This window comes from Prionailurus bengalensis, chromosome E2 (genome assembly GCF_016509475.1).
Source record: "Prionailurus bengalensis isolate Pbe53 chromosome E2, Fcat_Pben_1.1_paternal_pri, whole genome shotgun sequence".
In the NCBI taxonomy this organism is placed as follows: domain Eukaryota; kingdom Metazoa; phylum Chordata; class Mammalia; order Carnivora; family Felidae; genus Prionailurus; species Prionailurus bengalensis.
The window spans coordinates 20,848,920-20,874,569 of NC_057352.1; the positions used below are offsets into that span (position 1 = coordinate 20,848,920).

The 25,650-nt window shown below is 40.0% G+C and overlaps 1 protein-coding gene across 6 annotated transcripts in view; it reads right to left on the reverse strand.

Moving 5' to 3' along the window:
- Positions 1-25,650, reverse strand: part of DPY19L3 (dpy-19 like C-mannosyltransferase 3) — an 80,437-nt gene that overhangs the window by 44,755 nt on the left and 10,032 nt on the right. For 4 of the 6 annotated variants that reach the window (XM_043599112.1, XM_043599113.1, XM_043599114.1 and 1 more), the window contains exons 4-5: positions 6,197-6,287; positions 117-238 (exon numbers count right to left, since the gene is read on the reverse strand). In XM_043599112.1, coding sequence (XP_043455047.1) covers positions 117-238; positions 6,197-6,287 — 213 coding nt within the window. Of the gene's footprint in view, positions 1-116; positions 239-5,900; positions 5,990-6,196; positions 6,288-25,650 lie in introns of all 6 variants that reach the window. The other 2 variants (XM_043599115.1, XM_043599116.1) reach the window with 2 other exon arrangements.

Sequence of the window (25,650 nt, forward strand, 5' to 3'; positions counted from 1 at the left end):
CTTTTTTACCAAGCCAGCTGAATATCAGAATAACATATGTGCAAGTTTCAACTTAAGAGAGCAGATTTTGACTTTCATGTGATATTAACAATTCAGTGTCACAGAACATAACATACCTGTATGGGTAGAACTCTATATAAAATACTGAGAAAAACTTCTTGGTAAATATTCATTCGTTGGAGAAGGTTAATTGTCCTCATAGACTCAGTTTTGTTATCATATATTAAGCCATGAAAACCTAAGGTTGATATTTGAAAGATCAGGAAAAAATAATTATAAATTATTCATTCATTTAAAACCATCCATAGATTCTTTAGTGTGTGCCAGAGAATGTGCTAGGCATTGGGGATATAATAGTAAGCCAAAAACACAGTCCCACCCTCAAAGAGCTTACTGTATATTAGATGGACGTTTACATGTTTACACAAACATAGGTAAATTATAATTCTCGTGCATACAATGAAAAAGAAAAGCTCCTATGTTCTTTTATAATAATGTAGGCAAGAGGATTTTATATCCCTGCTCTGTCCTCCTGCCATGAGGCCTACAATACCTCTTTTGGGGGTGTAAGTAGCCTCCCCCGCTTCCCTGGGATAGGTTTGGCCATTTGACTTGCTCTGACCAATGGCATGTGAGAGGATGTGACACCTTTTAATAAAAGATGATGCATGTTTCCACCAGCAGTGTGGCTATTTCCCTCTGTCATGACAACAGCAGGTTCCAAACGGGGGCTGGATAATAAAAGCAAGAGATAAACCTGTTGTTGCAGAATTCTGTGGCTATATCGAGGTCATATACCACTGCAACCAAGCTGAGTAATTAACAGAAGGCATGAAGAAATAATTCATAGAAGAAAATATGCATATAGTCCTTACACATATGAAAAGATGCTCAACCTTGCTCCTACTGTAAGTGCAAATTAACACTACACTGAGATACCATTTCTCACCTATCAGCTTGGAAAAAAAATTCAGTCTGACAACAGGGGCACCTGGGTGGCTCAGTCGTTTTAAGCGCCTGACCCTTGATCTCGGCTCAGGTCCTGATCTCATGATTCGAGAGATGGAGCCCTGCACTGGGTCCTGTTTGGGATTCTCTCTCTCCGGCTCTCTCTCCCCCTCCCCGGCACGCTCTTTCTCAAAAAAAAAACTTAAAAAAAGAAGTCTGACGACATACTCGGTGTGGTTCTAAGGAAGTAAGGTCTCTCATACACTACAGTTGGGAAAACAATTTTAGCACCACCAAGCAAAATTACATGTGCATTTACCTTTTGATCTGGCCTAGAAATCAGTCCTAAAGACAGACTGGCAAAAACACAAAAGAACACAGGCCTCAGATCATTCCTGCAGTGCCCTCTTTAAAAGCAAAAGATCAGAAGCAACCAGATGTCCATCAGCAGGAGGTGTTTTGGACTGAACTGTATCCCTCCAAATTTCTGTATTAAGGCCCAATCCCAATGCGTATTTGGATAGGGTCTATAAGGAGGTAATGAAGGTTAAGAGACGTCATAAAGATAGGGCCATAATATGATAGGACTGGTGTCCTCAGAAGAGGAACAGACAAGAGAGAGCTCTTTTGCTTTCTCTGTGCACACATACAGGGGAAAGGCCAAGTGAGGACACGGCAAGAAGGTGGCCATCTACAAGCCAGGAAGAGAGGCTTTACCAGAAACCAACCCTGGAAGTACTTTGATCTTGGACTTCAGCCTTCAGACCTGAGAGAAAATCAATTTGTGTTGTTTAAGCCACCTGGTCTGTTATGGCAGTCTTGCCAGACTAACAGAGGCGTGCTACAGACTGAGTGTCTGTGTCCCACCAGAACTCATAAGCTGAAGCCCTAACCCCTAACGTGATGGTATTTGGAGGTGTGGCCTTTGGGAGGTAATTAGGGTTAGACAAGGTCATGACAGTGGGGCCCTTGTGACGGGACTAGTGACCTTGTGGGAAGAGACACCAGAGCTGGCTCTCTGTCTCTGTCTTCCACGTGAGGGTGCAGCGAGAGGTGGCTAACCGCAAGCCAAGAAGAGACTCTTCACCAGAACCAGGATTGGAACTCTAACTTCCGACTTCCTGCTTCTAGAACTCTAGGAAGCTAAGTTAGTTTTTTTAAGCCACCCAGTCCATGGTATTTTGTTATGGCAGCCTGAGCAGATGAAGACAAGAAAGCTACCTGAATAAACTATGGTTATCCACACAAATGGAGTACTATGCAATTACAAAAAGAATTAGGAGTATCTTCATGTTATATTATAGCGTGATCAAGATTTTTGACAAATGAAAAAGCAAAAAAAGGAGAACAGTGTATACAGTAATAAAGGAGATACATGAATATATAAAGTATTTGTTTATATTAAAAATACTGAGACTAGGGGAAAAATACTGATAGTAGAAGAACAAAACAAAATCTAAAAAAAATGGTTACTTAAAGAGTGTAGAAGGAAATAAGATGGAAGGGGCGGGGGAGGGGAAGGACACCTCCCTGAATGCTCCCTGTTTTACTGTTTGACTTTGGAACCATGTAAAATAAACTTTTTTTAGAAGTATAAAAAACCAAAATAAAATTTTTTTACAGAACAATCCTGGAAAAAACAAAAGAAATATAAAACGAACCTATTAAGTTGGTGGCTTGGTCACACAGAAAGAATTCTTTCCAATGACAGAGGAACGTGAAAAAAAAATTGTATATATATACACACACAGACATACACACGTAGTTGGTTTTATCTTAAGGACAAAAAGAACTACGAAGACAGCCTGAATTGTTTTCAGGTAATCATATTAGAAGCAACATAATTACTGCTGCACTGAAAGTATTGTTGTGTGTGTGTGTGTGTGTATACACACTGTGTGTATATGCACAGTTGTACACAACAGCTAAATGATAGTTAATATTGTAAGAAACCAAAATTTTCAACTTAAGGAGAAAGAGATACAAATATAAAATCAAAAAAAGTAAAAACCCTGTTATACTAACTTTGAACTGAAAATAACTATATTCCTATTTTCTCCTAGGAAAAAAAATTCACATCTCCTGCCTCTTCTCACTAAAAAGGACTGGAAACAAGGATCAATCTAGTAGTAAAAAGTATCCCTACCATCGATCCAAACTGTGGGCTCTAAATAGCCACTAAAGAGAACTGGGTTCCTTGGAGAAATGGTGGATCCTAGGTCAGGGTGGAGATACACAAAGTGGATAAGAAATATCTTGTCATGCCAAAAAGCGAGGGAGTTTTCAACGACTCCTAGAATCATGTCAAAAAGACAGCAGCCAATCTGAAGGGCATCCCGCTGACCAAAGATTGGACAATTTAAATAAGAAGAATAATGCAAAAGATCGAAACACATCAAAGATGTTAAAAACCCATGCTTTCTGATGATATATAAAAGGCAAAACCTTTAGCGGATGCAAGAGGGCAACTCATGCTAAAACACAGGGAAAGGAGGAATCCAACCTTTTCTTTAGGAACTGAAATTCTGAGTTACCAAACAGTTGATGAGAAATCATTGTTCTCTAGAGATGAATTCCCTCTGATAATGACGGAAGGAATTATAGAATTCAAATATTACTGTCCTTATGAAGTTAACGGCTTTAGGTAATGGTCACCAATGGTGCTAACCCATCAGAGGAAAGGCTAAATGAGAACTTAGTATTGGATCAGTCTAAACCCTAAAAGAGATGGTGCACATTATGTGCCCCACTGTGGAAGTGGGCACCACGTGTTTGACAGAACCTAGACCTGAGCACGCCTCCAGACCCAACTACCAATTCATAGGAGATACAGGCAACAGAGAATCATGAAATGACACCACGGGGCTCCTGCAATATCCAGAAAGTGAAAAACTATCAGACAAATGAATCTGGGGTTTCAACAAAAAATTACAAGAAAAACAGATGGAAAGAAACCTACAGATTAAAGGAAACAAGGAGACAGAGCAAATGACTGCAATGTGTGGACTTTATTTGGATCTCAAAAACTGGATTAAAAATCTGCAAGACAATCAGGAAAATGAGAACACTGACTGGGTATTTGATAGTAAAAAATGTCCCAATTGTTTAAGTGTGATAATGGTAACATGGTAATACTTATGAAAGGGGTTGCCACCCTTTAAAGAAATATACTGATATATTTACAAATGCGGAATATGACGTCTTGGGGTTTTTCCAAAATAATCCAGCCTGAAGATGGCGGGTAGAGAGGAGACAAGATTGGTCATGAGTTGGTAACTGCGGTAGCTGGTGACAGATCCATCAGAGGAGTCTCTCTACCCTTTTATACGTTTGGAATTTTCTAGAAGGAAGATCTTAACAAATGACTTAGACGAAATCAAACAGAGGAACCAATGAGTTTGTGGTGATAGAAAATACTCATATTTACCTTTAAGAGCAACTCTGAACTTTAACACTACTGGTATTTTGACAGTTGGGGCCTGGTAATTCTTTGTTCTAGGGACATTGTAGGCTGTTCAGCAATATCTGTCGCAGTTCCATCCATTCCAGTAGCACGATCTTCCCAATCCACCCCAGCTGTCACAACCAAAACTGTATCTGCATGTTTCAGATGTCTCCTAGGGACACAACTGACCCTCCATAAGAACCACCACTTTAGAGGATGCTAGAGAAGCAAATCACAACTTTGAGAACTCACGGACTCATTTTTCTCAGTAGTCACATTCTATTAAGTTGCAGTGAAAACTGAATTAGCAATACTGAGCCCTGTAGGAAATACAGGGTTATGTTCTTATGAGCCTCTGGTCATCAAGTGATCGACATATCACCTTGATTTACGTGTTTCTGTTTAAAGACGTCTTCTTTAACGTATACTAGCAATTCATTAACATTGAACACATGGCCAACAGTATCTAACTCATAACTGAACAAAGCTTATCTGACAAACGTGTTTTCTCGGCGTGCCTTCTTCACAGCCTGCTTGCACTCAGGAACTCCAGACAGTGACTTAGCACTACGCTGGGGGCCATTTTAAACCACAAAATCACCAACAAAAAGCACACAAATGCAAAAAACACGGCCCCGGGTGGACTGTGAACAGGACGCTGTAGTATGAGAGCTGAACACAACAGCAGGGCTCCACCTTGTTGGACCTCAGCTGGGAACGTGCCCGTCAGGTGATGAAAATTTTTCGCTGCTCTGCACAAGCCTGCGAATGACTGCAAAAGCACCACAAATACTGACTCTGGGGTCACAAATACGTGTTAGTGCGTGAGTTTGGAAATACGGACTCTATGAATCACGAAGATCAACTGTATGGGGAAAGAAAATCAGCACTTAGCCTGCCTTTTTGTATAAACCGTACCTCAGGGTCACCAAATAGTTGATGAGGAAGAGGTTTCTTAAGTAACAGAGTTCCAGCTAACAAATACAAGAGGAATGCAGAATGTCACTTTTGTTAACTACTGAAATAGTGGGTATAGGCAGTGAGCATCAGTGGCTGCTAAAACCACTCAGTGAAAGGCTGATGGGTAATTAGCCTTATTGCATAGGAACCAACCGGTTATATTTATGGCACAAAAAGAAAGGTAACATTTCATGTCTCCCACTGTAATAAAATTAGGAGAAGTACTAAACATCACCTGTGAAGAATTCTTGCCAAAAATGTATCTGAATCCAAGTAAAACCTAGCAAATGTCCAAATATGCATTTGGAGCATATCTGTCAGGTGGAGCATATCAAACATAGATTAAGTAGGAGAGATCCTTTTTGGGGTTCTATTAGATGGAGTAAAGGTAACGGGTACGGGCTCTAAACCACTTACAAACAGTGAAAATGTGGGAAAATGGCAACGGCAAGGTAAGGGACTGAATGGGAACACTGGGGACAAGGACAACTGTAATTTTTGTTTGTATTACCAAAACGCTTCCTGTTTTTAGACACTACTCCTTCACCTGCGAAGACTTTTTCCAAAATGATCAGGAGAAAAACCAGCAGCAAAACCAGGAAATCAGAAACAGATGAATTCAGAGATGGAGTAGAGCTGAGGAGAGGAGAGTTACATTAAGTATCATATAACTGCTTCCAGAGCCAAACACTGATGATGTTGGCAGGGAAAAACGACACAAGTTCACAGAAAAGCTACACAAGTTCTATAAAGCGTTCTAAATGCTTTAGTGCAGAAGTATGTTTGGCGGAAATAGCGGAAGGGGGTGAAGCAGATCCCACTAAAGTCATCAGCTATAATTACCTTGCATGAGGGTCGGAGCCTGCAGCATTTGCTTGTAGTAAGAGTAATACAGTCCACATTCTGTTCTGAATGAGATCTCTCGCTCCACTTCCTGAAATAAAGTGAGGTCTACTGGGTTTACATGACCTAGTTTGTTTTTTTAAATCTATTGTCACTGTAGAAACGGGATCCAGAACTACAACTTAAAAGGAAAACAGACAAACAAACACACAAAACCTCTCAAAATATAATCTTAAGAAATTTTGGCAAACAAGAACAATAGAAGGCTGATGATTGTTGAAGCTGGGCATGTATTACAGGAGTTTATTATACAATTCTCTCTGCCTTTGTGGATGTTTAAATTTTCCATAACAAACCATTAAAAAAATTTTTTTAACATTTATTTATTTTTCAGAGACAGAGCACAAGTGGTGGAGGGGCAGAGAGAGACTCAGAATCTGAAGCAGGCTCCAGGCTCTGAGCTGTTAGCACAGAGCCCCACGCGGGGCTTGAACTCACAAACCGTGAGACCACGACCTGAGCTGAAGTCAGATGCTTAACCGACGGAGCCACCCAGGCACCCCTATAACAAACCATTTTTTAAAACATGGAGACAACTGATTCCATCTGCATTGATGTTTCAGAGTTAAGGTTTTTCTTTTATTTCACACAAATTAAAACTTAAAAAAAAAAAACCATACCACCCATTCTTATGTAATATTAGAATCAAAATAGGGACAGTATAAAAAAATCTCCCAAGTGAAAAGAACTGTAATTGCATGAGACACCTACCTAAAAGCTAACAGTATTATGTAAGATTAATAATTTTCTTTTTATTCTAAGAACATAAGGTACTCTTAGTAAAATGAGGCAGACCTTTTACATGTGAATTTCAGTTTGACAAATATAACCTTGGTGGAAAGACACTCTTGTAGGGAAACAGATACAAAGAAATATTCAATTTTGTAAAACTGAAAATTTAAAGTGATACCTATTAGTCAATTTGGTTGTAAGGTGCCATCAAGAAATTTAAAATTTAAATTAACAAAATACGGAGGCAACTGGTAAGGAGGATGGGGAAGACATTCTGGACTAGTCATATTACTATTCTTAGATACTGTAGTTCATATATGTAAAAAACAGTGTAAGTGAATGAAAATTATAACTTATGTCATTATAGATTCTCTTACACCAACATTCAAAGAGCCAGGTCCTGGAATCTGGCATACACTGTCTGAAATGTATTTCCATCTATGTGCTTCCTACCGCAACAGATCCCTATTCCACAAACCCAATTTTATTGGGGGAGGATGATAAACACGAAACATGGTATGTTCTAGAGGATAAGCTGCTTCTAATACATCTTTGTTTTCCCCTATCTCTAACTATTTTTCAAATCATAATAAACATCTCATGAAAAGAGCCACCCAAGCTATTTATCTTCAGACCTGAAATTATTTAATGTACTCCTTCCACCCTTTAAATATTTCTCCTATCCTTAAAAAATATACAAATTGATTCATGAATAAAGCATTGAATAAGTACTCAGTTATCCGAGTATAAATGTCCAATTATTGACCTTCAGAAACAAACTTATGTTTTATCGTTGTTAACCCTTCTTTAAAAAAACAAGAGGAGGGGCGCCTGGGTGGCTCAGTCGGTTGAGCGTCCGACTTCGGCTCAGGTCATGATCTCGAGGTTGCTCGAGCCCCACGTCAGGCTGTGTGCTGACAGCTCAGAGCCTGGAGCCTGCTTCGAATTCTGTGTCTCCCTCTCTTCCCGCCCCTCCCCCCACTCATGCTGTCTCTCTCTCTCTCTCAAAAATAAACAAACATTAAAAAAATAAAAAAATAAAAAACAAGAGGAGGGTGGAGTAGCAAACCTTATTTACTGGGCTTCCTTATGTAGAAAACAAATTTATCTTGGGGAAATCAAACATGGAAAACAAGGACCGGGCGGGTTCTGAAATTCACTTTCACTGGCACCCTCGCTTTATAAAAAGGACAATATGTGATGGAGCTCTTTTAGCTTCTGCATTTGCTACTGATTTGTGTTGTTATCTTTCATAGCAGTAAAGGCGATTCTTAGCAGTCATGTTAATCTGTTCATCTTTAATTTTTGAGAAAAACTGCTCTATTGCTTTTCATAACATAAAACTAAACTGGTATCGCCTGTTTCTACAGTGGTCACACTCCTACTAGGTCAAGTAGCCATAGAGGCTGTGAATTGATGTTAACTGAGCAAATGTTAGCTTTCGTTCATGCATATCAGGGAAAAAACCCACAAAGTTTAATTACATTCGGTTTCTTCTCTCCAGCTGCCTTTCAGTGTTCAAAGCACGGCTGTCTTCAACGGAATACTCTTAACGTCAAACCCACATCCCCAAATCAAACTGGAGAGCCAGATCAATCACTCACGTGAAGGGGGCTTCATATCCAACATGGCTCAAGAATACAGGAAGAGTGACTTCATAAAGATGGAAAAACAGAAAAAACCCACCACTCCAGGTACAAAGGTAGAAAGCTTTTGTGCCCCACCCCTCTCTTTAATACACCCAGAAAGCGTAAGGAACAGAGGGGGTCCTAATTAGTAAAAAAGCATTCACACATGATTAATTGGTAATCTTGGCACCAGCTGTATGGAACCAAATGCTATACTTCATGAGACAGACACTTGCAAGCTTTACATCTGCTTCATGCTAAGAGAACATCTGCTTTACTCATTCAAACACTTTTCCAGTTTTACAGCAATTTACACTTTGCCTGGTGGATTGTGCCAATGAAAATGTACACCAATAGAAGTCACCCTCTAAAGAATGCAACATGAACAAATACTTCATATTTTCATTTCCATCAGTTCCACAGGGAAAGTGATGTCGGGAGAATGAAAACATTTCTTCTGGAGATAATGACAGAAAGAAACAGACAAAAGCGGTGTTATTTTTAAGGAGCTGTACAACGAAAACCATTTAATAGTAGTTTATATAGTAATTTGACAAAAATACTAAAAGGAAAAAGCATTAAAACAATGACTGCTCACAGTGAGTGATCTGGGTCCCCTAGAAACACACAAAATGTAACAGCGCCTTTTAGGCAAATGACACCACATCTGCCAAAGGAAACCTCGCGTTAGTTTTTAAGACTCTCCATGTAAATAACTTTTGTTTACAAAAACTGTGTCCAAACTGAGTAGGCTGCTGGTGGTGGGGAAGCCACGGAAAGACTAACTTTACAAATGCAGTCTGTTTCAGGAGCAGGTAACAAATCATCTCACCAAGAAACAGTAGCTCACGATAAGACAGCCGTTCTTGAAGTTTCGTACTGGGAACCATGCCCTTAGCAGACATTCTTAAGGCATGTACTCTGTTCATTGTCTGGTGAGCCCCCTGTCCACCTGTCAGAGTGGAATGATCTTGCCCTAGGGCTGAGAGCTTCGTGTGGGGGCAGGCTGGGGACAGGCTGGGCTACTGCTGACAGCACACCCCCCCGCACCCCCGGCACCCACTGGGCTCACATAGAAGCATCCACCACTCTTGGTACCACTGGACTTACCACTTGGCTAGTTAACTCTATGTATTCTAGAGACTCCTTGCTGAGTGAGAGTATTCAGTGGGAAGATATGCAAATTCCGTAACATCAAACGAATAGGAGAATAACAGTGGAAAATATTAGCATAAAAGACTGAAAAAAACTGGTAAAAATTGAGTGACATGAGTGGTTTTTTAGCTAAATGAGAATTATTTTTCCTTACCACTGAACATTTCTTTGCTGGGGAAACAAAGGTACAAAACTTTAGTCCTCGACCCCAAGGGGTTTAGGTTTCAATGAGAAAGAATAATGCATTTTTGTAAGGAAAATGACTATTGAAGGAAAGGTATCAATTGGAAGGGATGAAGAGCCTTTTGCCTGCACTATTTTTTTTAAATGTTTATTTTAAGAGAGAAAGAGCGAGCACACACACGAGGGAGAGAGTCAGAGAAAGAGGGAGAGAATCCCAAGCAGGCTCCGTGCTGTCAGTGCAGAGCCTGATGTGGGGTTCCTTCCCACAAACAATGAGATCGTGACCTGAGCTGAAATCAAGAGTAGAACGCCCAACTGACGGGTCCACCCAGGTGCCCCTGCCTGAACTATTAAACCAGCTCCCACTGGATTCTGGATTTCTAATTGGTCTCTTTTTCCTCTATCTTCCTCATTCATTCATTCATTCATTCATTCATTCAACAAACAGCTACTGACCAAAAAGTGACAAGCGTTCTCTTGCTGAGATTCAGCAGGGAACAAAGGAGACGCAAATCTTTGTCTTCATGGAATTTATAATCTAGAACAGAGGGAGAACAAATAAACGTGTAAAATATAAAAAGCAGAAGAGGGGGATGGCGAGGGGTCGGGTGTTGTGATCTTGCAGTTGGGTGGGGAAGGCCGCACCGATGAAGTGACTACTGAACAGAGATCTGAAGAGGCGGGGCAGTGAGCCATGTGGAGGAGAGCCTGTGGGTCGCACAGGACAGCTCATGTACACCTTGAAGAACAATGAGGAAGGCAGTGTGGTTTGAGGTGGAGGGAGCAAGGAAGGTCGGGGGCGGTAAGGCAGAGTGGTGTGAAATAACATGGGGCTGGACACCCAGTCCTGCTAGCTAACTAGGACTCCAGGCTTGTACTCTGAGCTAGGTGTGTGCGTGGGGAGGTGAAGGAGGTCAGGAATGTGGTTTCAGACCTGCTGAGCTGGACTGTGAAGGGCTCTGAGCTGCTGTAATAATCCCGGTGGGGATATGGGTTGTGAGAGGTGATCACATTCTACACATTGTTAAAGGGAAACGGACAGGGCTGCACTTGAGAGAACCAGGACTGTTCAAGGGCAGGAGCCCCGAGCCACCGGAGGACGAAGCTGCAATGTACAGAGATGGAGGTGTCAGGAGAAACACCTGAGGGCAGGTACAGTCAGGCGTTTGGTGTGGACTTGTCAAGTTCGAAATGCCTGTTGGACATCCCAACTCAGGTGGTCAAGCAGGCGGCTGTACATACAAGTCTGGAGTTCAGGGGAAGGTATGAGCAGGGGACAGACATTCGGGGGCCATGAGCGTACAGATGGTATTTAAAGCTATAGGTAAGATTGTTCTTAGAAATGACAAATGGACAGGGGCACCTGGGTGGCTCAGTCGGTTTAGCGTCCGACTTCGGCTCAGGTCATGATCTCACAGTCTGTGGGTTCGAGCCCCGTGTCGGGCTCTGTGCTGACAGCTCAGAGCCTGGAGCCTGCTTGGCATTGTGTGTCTCCCTCTCCCTCGGCCCCTCCCCTGCTCGCTCTCTGTCTCAAAAATGAATAAAACATTAAAAAAAAAAAAAGAAATGACAAATGGACAGAAAAGTACAGAGCTGAGCCCTGGATTCTCTGCCAACAAGAGGTCAGAAGGCTGAGGGGTAGCCTGTGAAGGAGCCAAAGAACCACCCAGAGAGGGAGGAGTAAATCCAGGAGAACCTGCGTCCTGGAGTCCAGGAAAAATGAGGACTGAGACATGACCACTAAACTGAACAACAGGAACTTTTAGAGAGCAGTGCCATGGCTGAAGCCTGCCTGGGGTGGGTTCAAGATAGAGATCAAGAAGAGAGGAACAGAGACTATGGGACTGCACGCTTTCTGGGTGTGTTTGGGTGTTAAGGTGAGCAGAGCAACGGACAGTAGCTGAAAGAGAAGATGGGGACAGAAGAGCCTTCCCGACCCCAGGACGGGAGAAGGCAGGGGAGACTCAACTGCCAGAGGGATGTAACCTGGCCGAAGGCAGGGGAGCAGATGCCACCCACAGGGTGACAAGTCGGTGCACACGGGCACAGATCCAGGCAGATGTGGGGCTGAAGCACGCGGGAGGTCTCTTCAGCTTGCTCCTCCTTCCTCAGTGGACAGGGTTCCCGAAATGCTACCTCCAAATACGGCACCTTGACTTACTGAGTATCTTAAGCTGAAGGAATGTGAGAAATGGCAGGTGCAGGAAGGCTCTCTGCCTCTCCCTGGTCCCCTGAAGCAGGTCCTAAGACTGTCTTGTGAAAGGTGCACTCCCTCTACCCGGAGGAAAAGAAATCCTTATCTCCGAAGGTGGAGGGGCATGGAGAGGAATCTGAACAAACAGGCTCTGCTAACTAAGTTCAGCCCCTTTTCTTCCTATGATATTTTCCACGTTCTACTCTTTGTCAAATCTAGTATTAAAACGCTCAGGTTTAACCATTTCTTCACGTCTTCATTTCCTTATGAAGGTTCTAGTGTCACGTAAAACTTGTCTTAAGTAAATTTGTACACTTTTCTCTTGTTAATCTGTCTTTTGTCAGTTCACCTGACAGAACCCCAGCCAGAGGACGCAGGAGGGCAGTGGGTTCCCCTCCACAGTGAAACAGGAAGCAATGTAACCCTGGGGAAGGTCTGGGGGGAAAAGCAGGGAACAACAGGTTAGAACGGTCGTCTAGGAGAGCTGGGGGGTTAATGGACAAAGGAAGTGTAACAGGACTGCCAGGCAGCACTTTTAAAAACTGACAAATTTGGGGGCGCCTGGGTGGCTCAGTCGGTTGAGTATCCGACTTCAGCTCAGATCATGGTCTCGCGGTCCATGAGTTCGAGCCCCACATCAGGCTCTATGCGGACAGCTCAGAGCCCGGAGCCTACTTTGGATTCTGTCTCCCTCTCTCTCTGCCCCTCCCCTGCTCATGCTGTCTCTGTCTCAAGAATAAATAAAAGCATTAAGAAATATTTTTTAAATCTGACAAGTTTTAAAATATTTTGGTTTCTGTATATTTAAATGTGTATTTAGTCCCTGCTACTGAGTTTTCTTATTGCTTGTAATAATTTTTCAGATTCTCTTGTGGTTGCCAGGTATATAATGACATGACCTACAAGTAATTTTACCTCCTCCTTTCCAATTTTTATACTTTTTACTTCTCCTGTTTATATTGCTGGTACCTCCAAAGCAATGTTAAACAATAGTACTAACAGCTTTGGCTTGGGATACGCCTCTAGCCACATGTGCCTACTTAAATGTAATTAAAACTAAAAATTCAGTTTCTCAGTTTTTGAACACAAATGGCTAACGGCTAGAGTGTTAGTGATACAGCATGAAGAACTTTTCATCATCACAGAAAGTTCTGCTAGATAGACAGCACTGTTCTAGTGTTTCCCTAATGGGGAAGGTCTTAGCATCTGGTCTGAAATGTATTCATGCTATATTAAAAAAAAGGATGCATCTATTTTTTTAAGTTTTACCGAGACAGAATTCACATACCATACAATTCACCCATTTAAAGTGTACAATTCAATGGCTTTTACTGTACTCACAAAGTTATACGTGCATCACTACAATCAATTTTAGACCATTTCATTACCCCTAAAAAGAATCACCACTCGGAGTCATCACCCTACAAATCCCCCATGCTTTGTAGCACTGGGCAACACTAATCTACTTTCTATCTCTTTAGGTTGGCTTCTCCGGGACAGTCCGTAAAATGAAATGATACAATATGTGGTCCTTTGGGCCTGATTTCATTCGTTCGGCATGTTTTCGAGGCTCCTCTAATGCTGCGGCATGTATCACTCGTTGCAAAATCGCCAAATAATATTCCATTGTATGGATGTAGCACATTTTACTTACCCATTCCTCCCTTAGTGGACACTGAGGTTGTTTCCTCTTTGGGCCATTATGAAAAACGCTGCTATGAGTATTCATGTACAAGTTTTTGTGTGGGTATGTTTTCCTTTTTCTTGGGTATTTCCTTAGGAATGGGACGGCTAAGATCATTTGAGAACTGTTTCACTGTTTGAGGGTTGCTAGACTGCTTACCAAAGTGGTTGCATCATTTTACATTCCAATCAGCACTGTAAAACATTCCAATTTCTCCACATCCTTGTCAACACTTGTTATTGCGTGTCTTCTTATTACAGCCCTGCCAGCGGATGTGAAGTGTTATCTCATTGTGGGTTTGAGTAGAACTTCCTGACAGGCTAATGATGTTGAGCATCTTTTTTGCATGTGCTTTTTTAGCCATTTGTATATCATCTTTTGAAAAATGTCTATTCAAGTCCTTTTTTCATAAAAAAAAAATCGGGCTGTGTTTTCATTATTGAATTGTTATAGTTCTCTCTATATTCCAGATTCAGATCCCTTATCAGGCATATGATCTGTAAATAATTTCTCCCCGAGTGGTGTCTTTTCGTTTCGATTGTATGCTTTGGGGCACAAAACTTTCTAATGCTGAAGAAGTCCAATGTAACTATTTTTCCTTTCCTTTAGTCACTTGTGCTTTTGGTGTATCTAGGATGGCCGAGCCTAACCCAAAGCCATGATGACTTATTCATGTTTTCTTTGCATTTTACTTTTTAAAATATAATTTACTGTCAAATTGGCCAACATACAGGGTGTACAGTGTGCTCTTAGAAGCTTCAGAGTTACATTTAGGTCTCTGACCCACTTTGAGTTCATCTGTGTGTGTGTACGAGGAAGGGGTCCAATTTCCTTATTTTACACATGAATATCCATTTGTCCTCTGATCACTTGTTGCAAAGGCTATTCTTTCTTCATTTAATTGTCTTGGCATCTTTGTTGAAAATCAATTGGTCATAAATGTAACGGTTTATTTCTGGACTCTCAATGCTATTTCATCTACCCTAATGCCAGTACCACACTGTCTTGATTATTGTTGTGAGTCTTCTAACTTCGTTTTTTGTTTTTTTTTTTTTTCAAAACTGCTTTGGCTATTCTGGGTCCTTTCAGTTTCCATATAAATGTTAGGGTCAGCTTGTCAACATTTGCAAAAACATCCCATTTTGAGAGGGGTCAATCAAATCTGTACACCAACTTGGGGAGTATTGCTATGTTAACAATCTTGTCTTCCAGTTCATGAACATGGTTTAAATTTTATACTTCTTTTGTTCAATTTATTCCTAAGTATCTTATTATCTTGTTGCTATTGTAAAAGAAACTCTTGTTAATTTAATTTTGGTTTGCTCATTGCTACTGTATAACAATACAATTAGCTTTTGTGTATTGATCTTGTATCCTGCAACCTGGATAAACTCATTTATTAGTTCTAATAGTTTTTTTTAGTGGGTTCTATATAGAAGATCATGTTTTCTACGGAGCCAGTTTTACTTCTTTTTCAATGTGGAGGTCTTTTGTTTCATTTTCTTGCCCGATTTCCCTGATTAGGGCCTCTAGTATAGTGCTGAATAGAAATGGCTAGAGCAGACATTCTTGTCTTGTTCCTAATCTCAGGGGGAAAACTTTTGATTTATCACCATTAAATACGATGTCAGCTGTTGGATTTTTGGCAGACGTCCTTTCTGAAGCTAAAGATCCCTTCTATTTCTAGTCTGTTGAGTGTTTTTTTATTATGAAGAGTTGGTGAGGGGTTCCTGGGTGGCTTAGTTGGTTGAGCATCTGACTTTGGCTCAAGTCATGATCTTGCGGTTCGTGGGTTCAAGCCCTGCGCTGGGCTTTGAGCTGACAGTGTGGAGACTGCTTCAGATTCTCTATCACCCTCTCTGTCTGTGCCTCCCCCTCTCACTCTCTGTCTCTTTCAAAAATAAACATTAAAAAAAAAAATGAAGAGTTGTTGAATTCTGTTAAATACTTTTTTAATGTCTTTTAAGATAATCACATGGTTTTTGTGTTTTATTCCATTGATGTCGTGGGCTCATCTGGCCAATTCTTATTTTGTTACGTGTGTTACAAGAAAACGATACTATATTTTTTCCAAATACTATTTCTTGCATCTTTTGAAGTACTAACAGAACAAACAAGTGTATTACTAGATTTCTCAGCAATTGCCTTTAGTTTCCTGGTAGAAAAATGACTTTCTCATGGAGCGTTTTACTTTGAACGTGCAACCAGATTCTCTTTATTAGTATTAATTAGAATTTTTGGTTCAACATATATATATATAAGTGGGATTAGTCTCTGACCTTTGTTTTTTTATATTACCTACATTACATACAGTTGATTCTCATCATTCACAGATTTCTGATTTGCAAACCTGCCTACTAACTAAAATCTGTAACAACAAGATTGACAAAAAGTACTCGCTGTGCTTTTGCAGTCATGTGCAGAGCAGTGACATTCTGAGTTGCCTCATGCGCACGGTTCCGACTGTGCTCTGCCTCTTGCTCCAGCTGTCATACAGAAGTGATCCGAAGGTGACTGCGCTAAGGGGCAGTGCAGCACAGTGCCAGAAGCTCTGCGCCCAGGTGGATGGGGTTTCTATCCAACTCTCGTACCTGTTAGTGGGACGGCCTTAGGCAAGTCACTTAACAATTCTGAACCTCATTTTCTCTTTTATAAAATGAAGAAAACAGAATCTACCAGGAGTTCTTAGAACTTAAGACCTATGTGTGACACACATGCACGCGTACATGCATACACACACACACGCGCGCGCGCGCGCGCGATTTCCCCAGGAGCAATGACTAGTATTCTCTAATTCAGTGTTCTCGGTGACTTTTAGAATATAACTGCTGGGAATAAGAAAAATTGACTGTAGTTATATTCTGATCCTCAGTTTTGGTGTGTTATACCTGACTCATAAAAATAATCTAGAAGTTTTCTTTCTCTTTGGTGTTCTAGAATGGCTGAAATAGTACTGGAATATTTTGGTTCTTCAGTAAGAGTTTGGTAAAATTCCTCCAGAAAATCAACAGGGTCTGCTGTTTTGGGGAGTGCAGGATGGGTAGTTCTTTATTAAGTTTTCTCTATCACATTTGCAGAAATAATTATATTTTCTGGGGCTAGTTTGCCAATTTATATCCTAGAAAAGCATCCATTTCACCCATTCATCTAATTTGCACAGAATCAAACAGAACAGACCATGTGGCTCCTTCCTATTTCACAGTCTCTATAGTTATTTCTCTGCTCTCACATTTCATCATCTCTGCAATTATTTCTGGTATTTATTTTGGGTATTTGTACTCCCTACCCTATCTTCATCCTTCTAATTTTTTACTCCCCAAATAATCACTCATTTATTAATTATTTTCCTACTTTCTAACTCATCAATTTCTTGTTTTACTTTTATCCTTCCTTCTGTTGCTAGATTTTGTTTACTTTCCAACTACATAAGTGGAATAATGAATTCATTTATTTACTCATTCTTATTTCATAATACAATATTTAAAGCTACAAATTCTTCTGAATACTGCTTTAGCTGTATTCCATAATCCAGAAACATAGTTTTCATCATTTTCTAGATTGTTTATAATTTCTATAAGTCCAGTTTTAATGTGAACGAAAAATTATTTATGAAGTTATTTTTCCATTTCCAGAAAGGGAGCTTTTTCTTCTTAATTAGTTATCTCCAGTTTTCATTTAAATGAATGAATAAATTAAAAGAGCATACTGTGAGTCTATGACCATTATCCCCAAAGCCGAGAACAAGACAACTCTATGCACTACCACAACGTGATAAGGAAATACTATTTCTGGGTCTGAGATTTTTCTCTAGGGCTGAACATATGAATATTTTAGTTAATGTTCTGTCGATATTTAAAAAGAACATACATTCTGTCATTAGATATTTATAAATTAGATCTTACTATTTTCTCTAGGTCTTCTATATTCTCATTTTTGACCACCTGCTTTTTTTATGGACTAAGAATTAAAACTCAATAGTAATGCGTTTCTCTATTACTTCTTGTATTTCCTGTAGTTTTTGCTTTATAAATTTTGTTAAGTTATTTGACACATAGATAGTCCTGTGGTCGGCAACTTTATCACTGAAAAATTGCCTTTCTTTGCCTCATTTTTCTGAGACTTTCCCTTTTTTTTTTTTTTGCAGTATTTCAATAAGTTCTTATCTACACCTTAGATCTAATCCAAGAAACTGTTCTGGGAGAATCTTATGCATATAGTAAATGATCTGACTTTGCTCTGTGACACAGAGTTTTCATCAGGTGAGTAAAGCAGACGTATGTTTATTTATACAAAAATATTTTGACATTTTTGTGTTAACACGTTTTCTGTCGCAGTTTTTAGAACAAATCCTCTACTATATTGCTTGTGTGTGTCTTTTAATTTCGAAGGTTTATGTTTTTATTGTAGGAGTTACCTCTAGAACCGTAACTTTCAAGGATGACTTAATTCTTTATTTCTATGGATAGTATCTACTGAGTTCCTCTAACGAGTGATTACAATCTCATGAAATTTGCATTTCTCCCCTGCCCAATTTTACTTGATATTTTCTTGGCATTTTCTTTTATATACATCTGTTTCTTATCATTTTTAAATTTTTTTTTTCAACGTTTATTTATTTTTGGGACAGAGAGAGACAGAGCATGAACGGGGAAGGGGCAGAGAGAGAGGGAGACACAGAATCGGAAACAGGCTCCAGGCTCTGAGCCATCAGCCCAGAGCCTGACACGGGGCTCGAACTCACGGACTGCGAGATCGTGACCTGGCTGAAGTCGGACGCTTAACCGACTGCGCCACCCAGGCGCCCCTGGATGGGGTTTCTATCCAACTCTGGTACCTGTTAGTGGGACGGCCTTAGGCAAGTCACTTAACAATTCTGAACCTCATTTTCTCTTTTATAAAATGAAGAAAACAGAATCTACCAGGAGTTCTTAGAATTTAAGACCTATGTGTGACACACATGCACGCGTACATGCATACACACACACACACACACGCGCGCGCGCGCGCGCGATTTCCCCAGGAGCAATGACTAGTATTCTCTAATTCAGTGTTCTCGGTGACTTTTAGAATATAACTGCTGGGAATAAGAAAAATTGACTGTAGTTATATTCTGATCCTCAGTTTTGGTGTGTTATGCCTGACTCATAAAAATAATCTAGAAGTTTTCTTTCTCTTTGGTGTTCTAGAATGGCTGAAATAGTACTGAATATTTTGGTTCTTCAGTAAGAGTTTGGTAAAATTCCTCCAGAAAATCAACAGGGTCTGCTGTTTTGGGGAGTGCAGGATGGGTAGTTCTTTATTAAGTTTTCTCTATCACATTTGCAGAAATAATTATATTTTCTGGGGCTAGTTTGCCAATTTATATCCTAGAAAAGCATCCATTTCACCCATTCATCTAATTTGCACAGAATCAAACAGAACAGACCATGTGGCTCCTTCCTATTTCAGTCTCTATAGTTATTTCTCTGCTCCCACATTTCATCATCTCTGCAATTATTTCTGGTATTTATTTTGGGTATTTGTACTCCCTACCCTATCTTCATCCTTCTAATTTTTTACTCCCCAAATAATCACTCATTTATTAATTATTTTCCTACTTTCTAACTCATCAATTTCTTGTTTTACTTTTATCCTTCCTTCTGTTGCTAGATTTTGTTTACTTTCCAACTACATAAGTGGAATAATGAATTCATTTATTTACTCATTCTTTTTTCATAATACAATATTTAAAGCTACAAATTCTTCTGAATACTGCTTTAGCTATATTCCATAATCCAGAAACATAGTTTTCATCATTTTCTAGATTGTTTATAATTTCTATAAGTCCAGTTTTAATGTGAACGAAAAATTATTTATGAAGTTATTTTTCCATTTCCAGAAAGGGAGCTTTTTCTTCTTAATTAGTTATCTCCAGTTTTCATTTAAATGAATGAATAAATTAAAAGAGCCTACTGTGAGTCTATGACCATTATCCCCAAAGCCGAGAACAAGACAACTCTATGCACTACCACAACGTGATAAGGAAATACTATTTCTGGGTCTGAGATTTTTCTCTAGGGCTGAACATATGAATATTTTAGTTAATGTTCTGTGGATATTTAAAAAGAACATACATTCTGTCATTAGATATTTATAAATTAGATCTTACTATTTTCTCTAGGTCTTCTATATTCTCATTTTTGACCACCTGCTTTTTTTATGGACTAAGAATTAAAACTCAATAGTAATGCGTTTCTCTATTACTTCTTGTATTTCCTGTAGTTTTTGCTTTATAAATTTTGTTAAGTTATTTGACACATAGATAGTCCTATCTGTGGTCGGCAACTTTATCACTGAAAAATTGCCTTTCTTTGCCTCATTTTTCTGAGACTTTCCCTTTTTTTTTTTTTTTGCAGTATTTCAATAAGTTCTTATCTACACCTTAGATCTAATCCAAGAAACTGTTCTGGGAGAATCTTATGCATATAGTAAGTGATCTGACTTTGCTCTGTGACACAGAGTTTTCATCAGGTGAGTAAAGCAGATGTATGTTTATTTATACAAAAATATTTTGACATTTTTGTGTTAACACGTTTTCTGTCGCAGTTTTTAGAACAAATCCTCTACTATATTGCTTGTGTGTGTCTTTTAATTTCGAAGGTTTATGTTTTTATTGTAGGAGTTACCTCTAGAACTGTAACTTTCAAGGATGACTTAATTCTTTATTTCTATGGATAGTATCTACTGAGTTCCTCTAACGAGTGATTACAATCTCATGAAATTTGCATTTCTCCTCTGCCCAATTTTACTTGATATTTTCTTGGCATTTTCTTTTATATACATCTGTTTCTTATCATTTTTAAATTTTTTTTTCAACGTTTATTTATTTTTGGGACAGAGAGAGACAGAGCATGAACGGGGAAGGGGCAGAGAGAGAGGGAGACACAGAATCAGAAACAGGCTCCAGGCTCTGAGCCATCAGCCCAGAGCCTGACGCGGGGCTCGAACTCATGGACCGCGAGATCGTGACCTGGCTGAAGTCGGACGCTTAACCGACTGCGCCACCCAGGCGCCCCTGTTTCTTATCATTTTTAAATGAAACTTGACTTCTAGCTATAAAAAATAAAGAAATGGATACCTCCACCATCTTCTACCTTCTCTTTTCCTTCCTCTTCTTTTTACTACATTGTTATTGCTACTATTTCATAGTTATAACATCGCTGAGTATTACTACATTGTGTTACATCATATATATTTTGTCTATAAATATTTGGTGTTAGTTAAATATGTTTGTACTTCACCGATAGGCTTTCTGCCATTGTTTTGCCTTTTATCTCTTGGCCGGATAAAGTTTTCCCTCTAACAATTTCTTCAGGTGTTAAAAAAAATAGATTTCTCAGAATCAAAACAGTTTGTTGGGTGCTTTATGCAGGATGGAATAACTGCATTAAAATATATAAATCACATTCTCTTGTCTTCTGCAGACATCATTCAAGATCTTTTAAGCATTAAATGTCACCATGGAAAAGTTGGAAGCCAGATTGACTTGTCTCCCTTTTGTTTGGATGTCCAGGGGTTTCTTACTGTTGAAGGCCACCAATTTCACAGAACTATGCCCTGCTGATGATCTGTCGAGGCCAAGTCTTCCTGACGCCCCTCAACTTGTAGATTCAATTCATCTTTCATTTTTCAAGTTTTCTTGAATTATATCTTTAAACATGATTCTCCCTTGTTTCATTGTTTTGGTTCTTTTCTTTTGGGACACAAATTATGTGTGTTTGCTACTGTCTTCCTCAGCTGTCAGCTTCTCCCTACTACCGTAACTGTACGAATTCCATTTCATTTTGCTTACTTTTTTTTTCTTTTTATTCATTTTGTGTACTTTTATCAGTCCAACATTTCTCTTTCTGTGCCTTCTGCAGAGTCTAGTCTTGTGTGTTGCTTCCAACACCGTTGTCATTGTTACGGTTTTATCTTTTGATTCTACTTCTTGCCTAAGTTCTGCCAATTCACGTTTCACTTCTTTCTGTTGTCTTCCTAGACGGTATAGACTTTCTTACATCTGTGCTTTGAATCCATCTTCTATGGTGGCAAATGCTTATTATTATTTTTTATTTGTTTATTTTTGAGAGAGAGAGACAGAGAGACAGAGAGACAGAGACAGAGAGACAGCATCAGCAGGTGAGAGGCAGGGAGAGAGGGAGAGAGACTGAATCCCAAGCAGGCTCTGCACTGACAGACGGGCTCCATCTCACGAAGGTGAGATCATGTCCTGAACTAAAATCAAGAATCAGGAGCTTGACTGACAGAACTACCCAGGTGCCCCCTATTGTGTCTGTTTTTTGTTTGTTTGTTTTTATTGTGTCTGGTTTTTAATGGGACCTGTTTGGTCACAATTTTCATGTCCCTGCTATAAATTTTTTCTGGTGACTGCTCTTCAACACTTGTTCTTGGTTCTTCTCTTCCTTTTTTTCTTCCAGTTTCATTGTACAGATCCTGTGTTAGTTCCCTTCTGTATGTGACAAGTTCTTACGAAACCAACTTCTTGCGGGAAGTTCATGTGGGGGACAGGCCAGGGCCACAAGGCAGGCCAGCGAGAATCGTCCTTGTGATTCAGCGTGGTTTACAGCAGTGAGCTCTTTAGTCTTTTCCTCATTTTAGCCAACCAAGATTGGCAGCCTCAGAGCTGTGCAACACGCAAGTTCTCTCTTTATCCTGGTCTTCTGAAATTCCACTTGTACAAAAATGGCTTGTCTCTGTGATTACTCCTTTCAGCCTGCCTAGCTTACTTCTCTTTCATACCAGGGCGCCTCCAGGAAAGCTTCCGTCGTTACTGCTCACATCTGGCCCCGTGGTTCTCCACAGCGGACCTCGGTCTCACCCCTCAGGATATGCCAGTAACCTTGGAGAACTCGGCTTTGGAGGCTTCCTCCAAAATCCGCAGCTCCGAGAGTCCTCTCTCCCTACCTTTCCATGCTCCTCTGAGTTTCACGTGGTTAGGCGGCCCTTCCTCATACACTATGGTTCCATATCAGAGACCACTCTTAGTTCTATCAAGGCTGGAAAATAACCATCTCTTTTTCATTTTCCTTATTGCTTTGAGGTAATTCTAAAGAAAGAAGGAACTGACATCTTTACACGGCCACTTTAAAACAAGAAGTTGATTAATAAGCAATTTTAGGGGTTTTACCCTCACAGGAACAATCTAACTACCCCAAAATTGGGGAGCTTAGAAACAGTGAAATAACTGAGAGTATAATTTTTTTTTAATTTTGAGTTATATAAACAATCATTTCCATAATAATTGTGGAAGTTGGTATACCTATGTACATATGGAAAAAGCATATGATGTAACATCAGAGAAGTCTGATTTTGAAAACTATGTTGGAGTCATAAATAAGTAAAATATATACACATGTAGGATGCAGAATGGAAGGGAAAACTGAAAACTGGTTTTTGATGAGGTAATGAAAACTGAGTAATGTCTTTTACTTAAAAGTTTTTTGTTGTTGTCACAATATAGTTTGTGCAATAAGTAACACAATACATGTTCAAAAACTAAAAGGAATCAGTGTTATGTGTATTTTCACTCCAGCGTCTACTAAACACAAATCATGACAAACACACTGATGGGCTCCCCACTTGCCAGCACTTCCGTGTCCTCTGCCTGAAGGCAGCTCCCAAAGCTGCATCCCCCTGCTCGCTCTAGTGCTGGCCCAGATCTTTTACAGCAGCCGTTGTCCCCATCCCCCCTCCCCCTGCCTAGACCGCTTCCCTCACCTGTAGAGGTGAACTACTCCAAACAGACCACTATCACTCAGCACTGATGATGTGCCGGGCACCATAGGGTAGCACAGCAGGTAAGGCATGGGCATTGAACCCTTTTAGTTTGTTTTGTTTATAATAAAGGGCAACAAAAAAGCAGGTTGCAGTTAAGGGACAATTCAGAAGGGCACCTGGGTGGCTCAGTCAGTTAAGTGTCCGGCTTTGGCTCAGGTCATGATCTCATGGTTCATGAGTTCGAGCCACGCATCAGGCTCTATGCTGCAGCTCAGGGCCTGGAGCCTGTTTCAGATTCTGTGTCTCCCTCTCTGTCTGCCCCTCCCCCACTCATGCTCTGTCTCTCTCTCTCTCTCAAAAATAAATAGACATTAACAAAAAAAAATTTTTTTTTAAATAAAGGACAATTTAGAGTTAGAATGTTTGGTCCTTGGAGACAGCCAGATTAAATATGCTCAAAATGCACCTAAAACAGTGCTAAGCACATAGCAGACATTCAATAAAAGCTATTTTTAAAACCTTTATACTTTCAATTTCCCAGCAAGGAAAATAGAACACAGTTGTTAACACAGTAGGAGAAGAACTTTTAATTTAAAAAATATGCTACGAAAACCAAAACTACAATGAGCTGTCACCTCACACCTATCAGAATGGCTAAAATCAGTAACACAAGAAACAACATGCTCTGGCGAGGATGTGGAGAAAGGAGAACCCCGGTGCACTGCTGGTGGGAGTGCAAACTGGTGCAGCCACTCTGGAAAACAGTATGGACATTCCTCAAAAAATTAAGAACAGAACTACCCTATGATCTAGCAATTGCACCATTAGGGTTTCCCCAAATAATACAAAACTACGAACTCAAAGGGACACATGCACTCCGTTGTTTACAGCAGCACTACTGACAACGGCCAGATTATGGAAAGAGCCCAAATGTCCACTGACTGAGGAATGGATAAGAAGAGGTGGTGCATACATACAACAGAGTATCACTCAACCATAAACGAGACCGAAGTCTTGCCATTTCCAATGACATGAATAGAGGTGGAGGGTATTATGCTAAGTGAAGTAAGTCAGAGAAAGATAAATACCCTATAATTTCAGTCCTATGTGGAATTTAAGAAACAAAACAAATGATCAGTGGGGTTAAAAAAGAGAGAAGCAAACCAAGAAACAGACTCTTAACTATGGAGAAGAAACTGATGGTTACCAGAGGGGAGGGGAGGGGATGAATGAAATAGGTGATGGGGATTAAGGAGCACATTTGTTGTGATGAGCACCGGGTGTTGGTATGAAGGTGATGAATCACTATACCATACACCTGAAACTAATATTACACTGTATGTTAACTAACCGGAATTTAAATAAAAACTAAAAATAAAATTTAAAAATATGCCAAGAAAGGATAGTATATATACATTTCCCATGACCACTTGAAACCAACATCTCCTTCATTCAAATACTAATGCTGTTATGATCAGCAACTAACATTTAAAATATCATTCTGGGGGTGCCTGGGTGGCTGAGCCAGTTAAGCATCTGACTTTCGCTCAGGTCAGGATCTCGTGATTCTTGGGTTCGAGCCCTGCATCAGGCTTGGTGCCGACAATGGAAAGCCTGCTTGGGATTCTCATTCTCTCCCTCTCTCTCTGCCCCTCTCCCATCACACTTTCTCTCCCTCTCAAAATAAATAAACTTAAAAAAAATCATTCTGAACACATAAACTCTATGACTTGCCTGTTTCAATATGTTTTTTAATATTTATTTATTTGGGGAACAGAGTTGGTTCATGCTTGCTCAGTGCAAAGCCTGACGTAGGGGCTCGATCTCACAACTGTGAGATCATGACCTCAGCCTAAATCAAGAGCCGGATGCTTAACTGACTAAGCCACCCAGGTGCCCGCCCCTGTCTATATTATAAGCAATGTTTTTACTCTCTGAATAATTACAATGAATTCAAAGTATTCAGAGATCAAAGTATTTTCATGAAAATTAGCCTAGCCAGGGCACTTGGGTGGCCCAGTCAGTCAGGCATTCGACTTTTGATTTCAGCTCAGGTCAT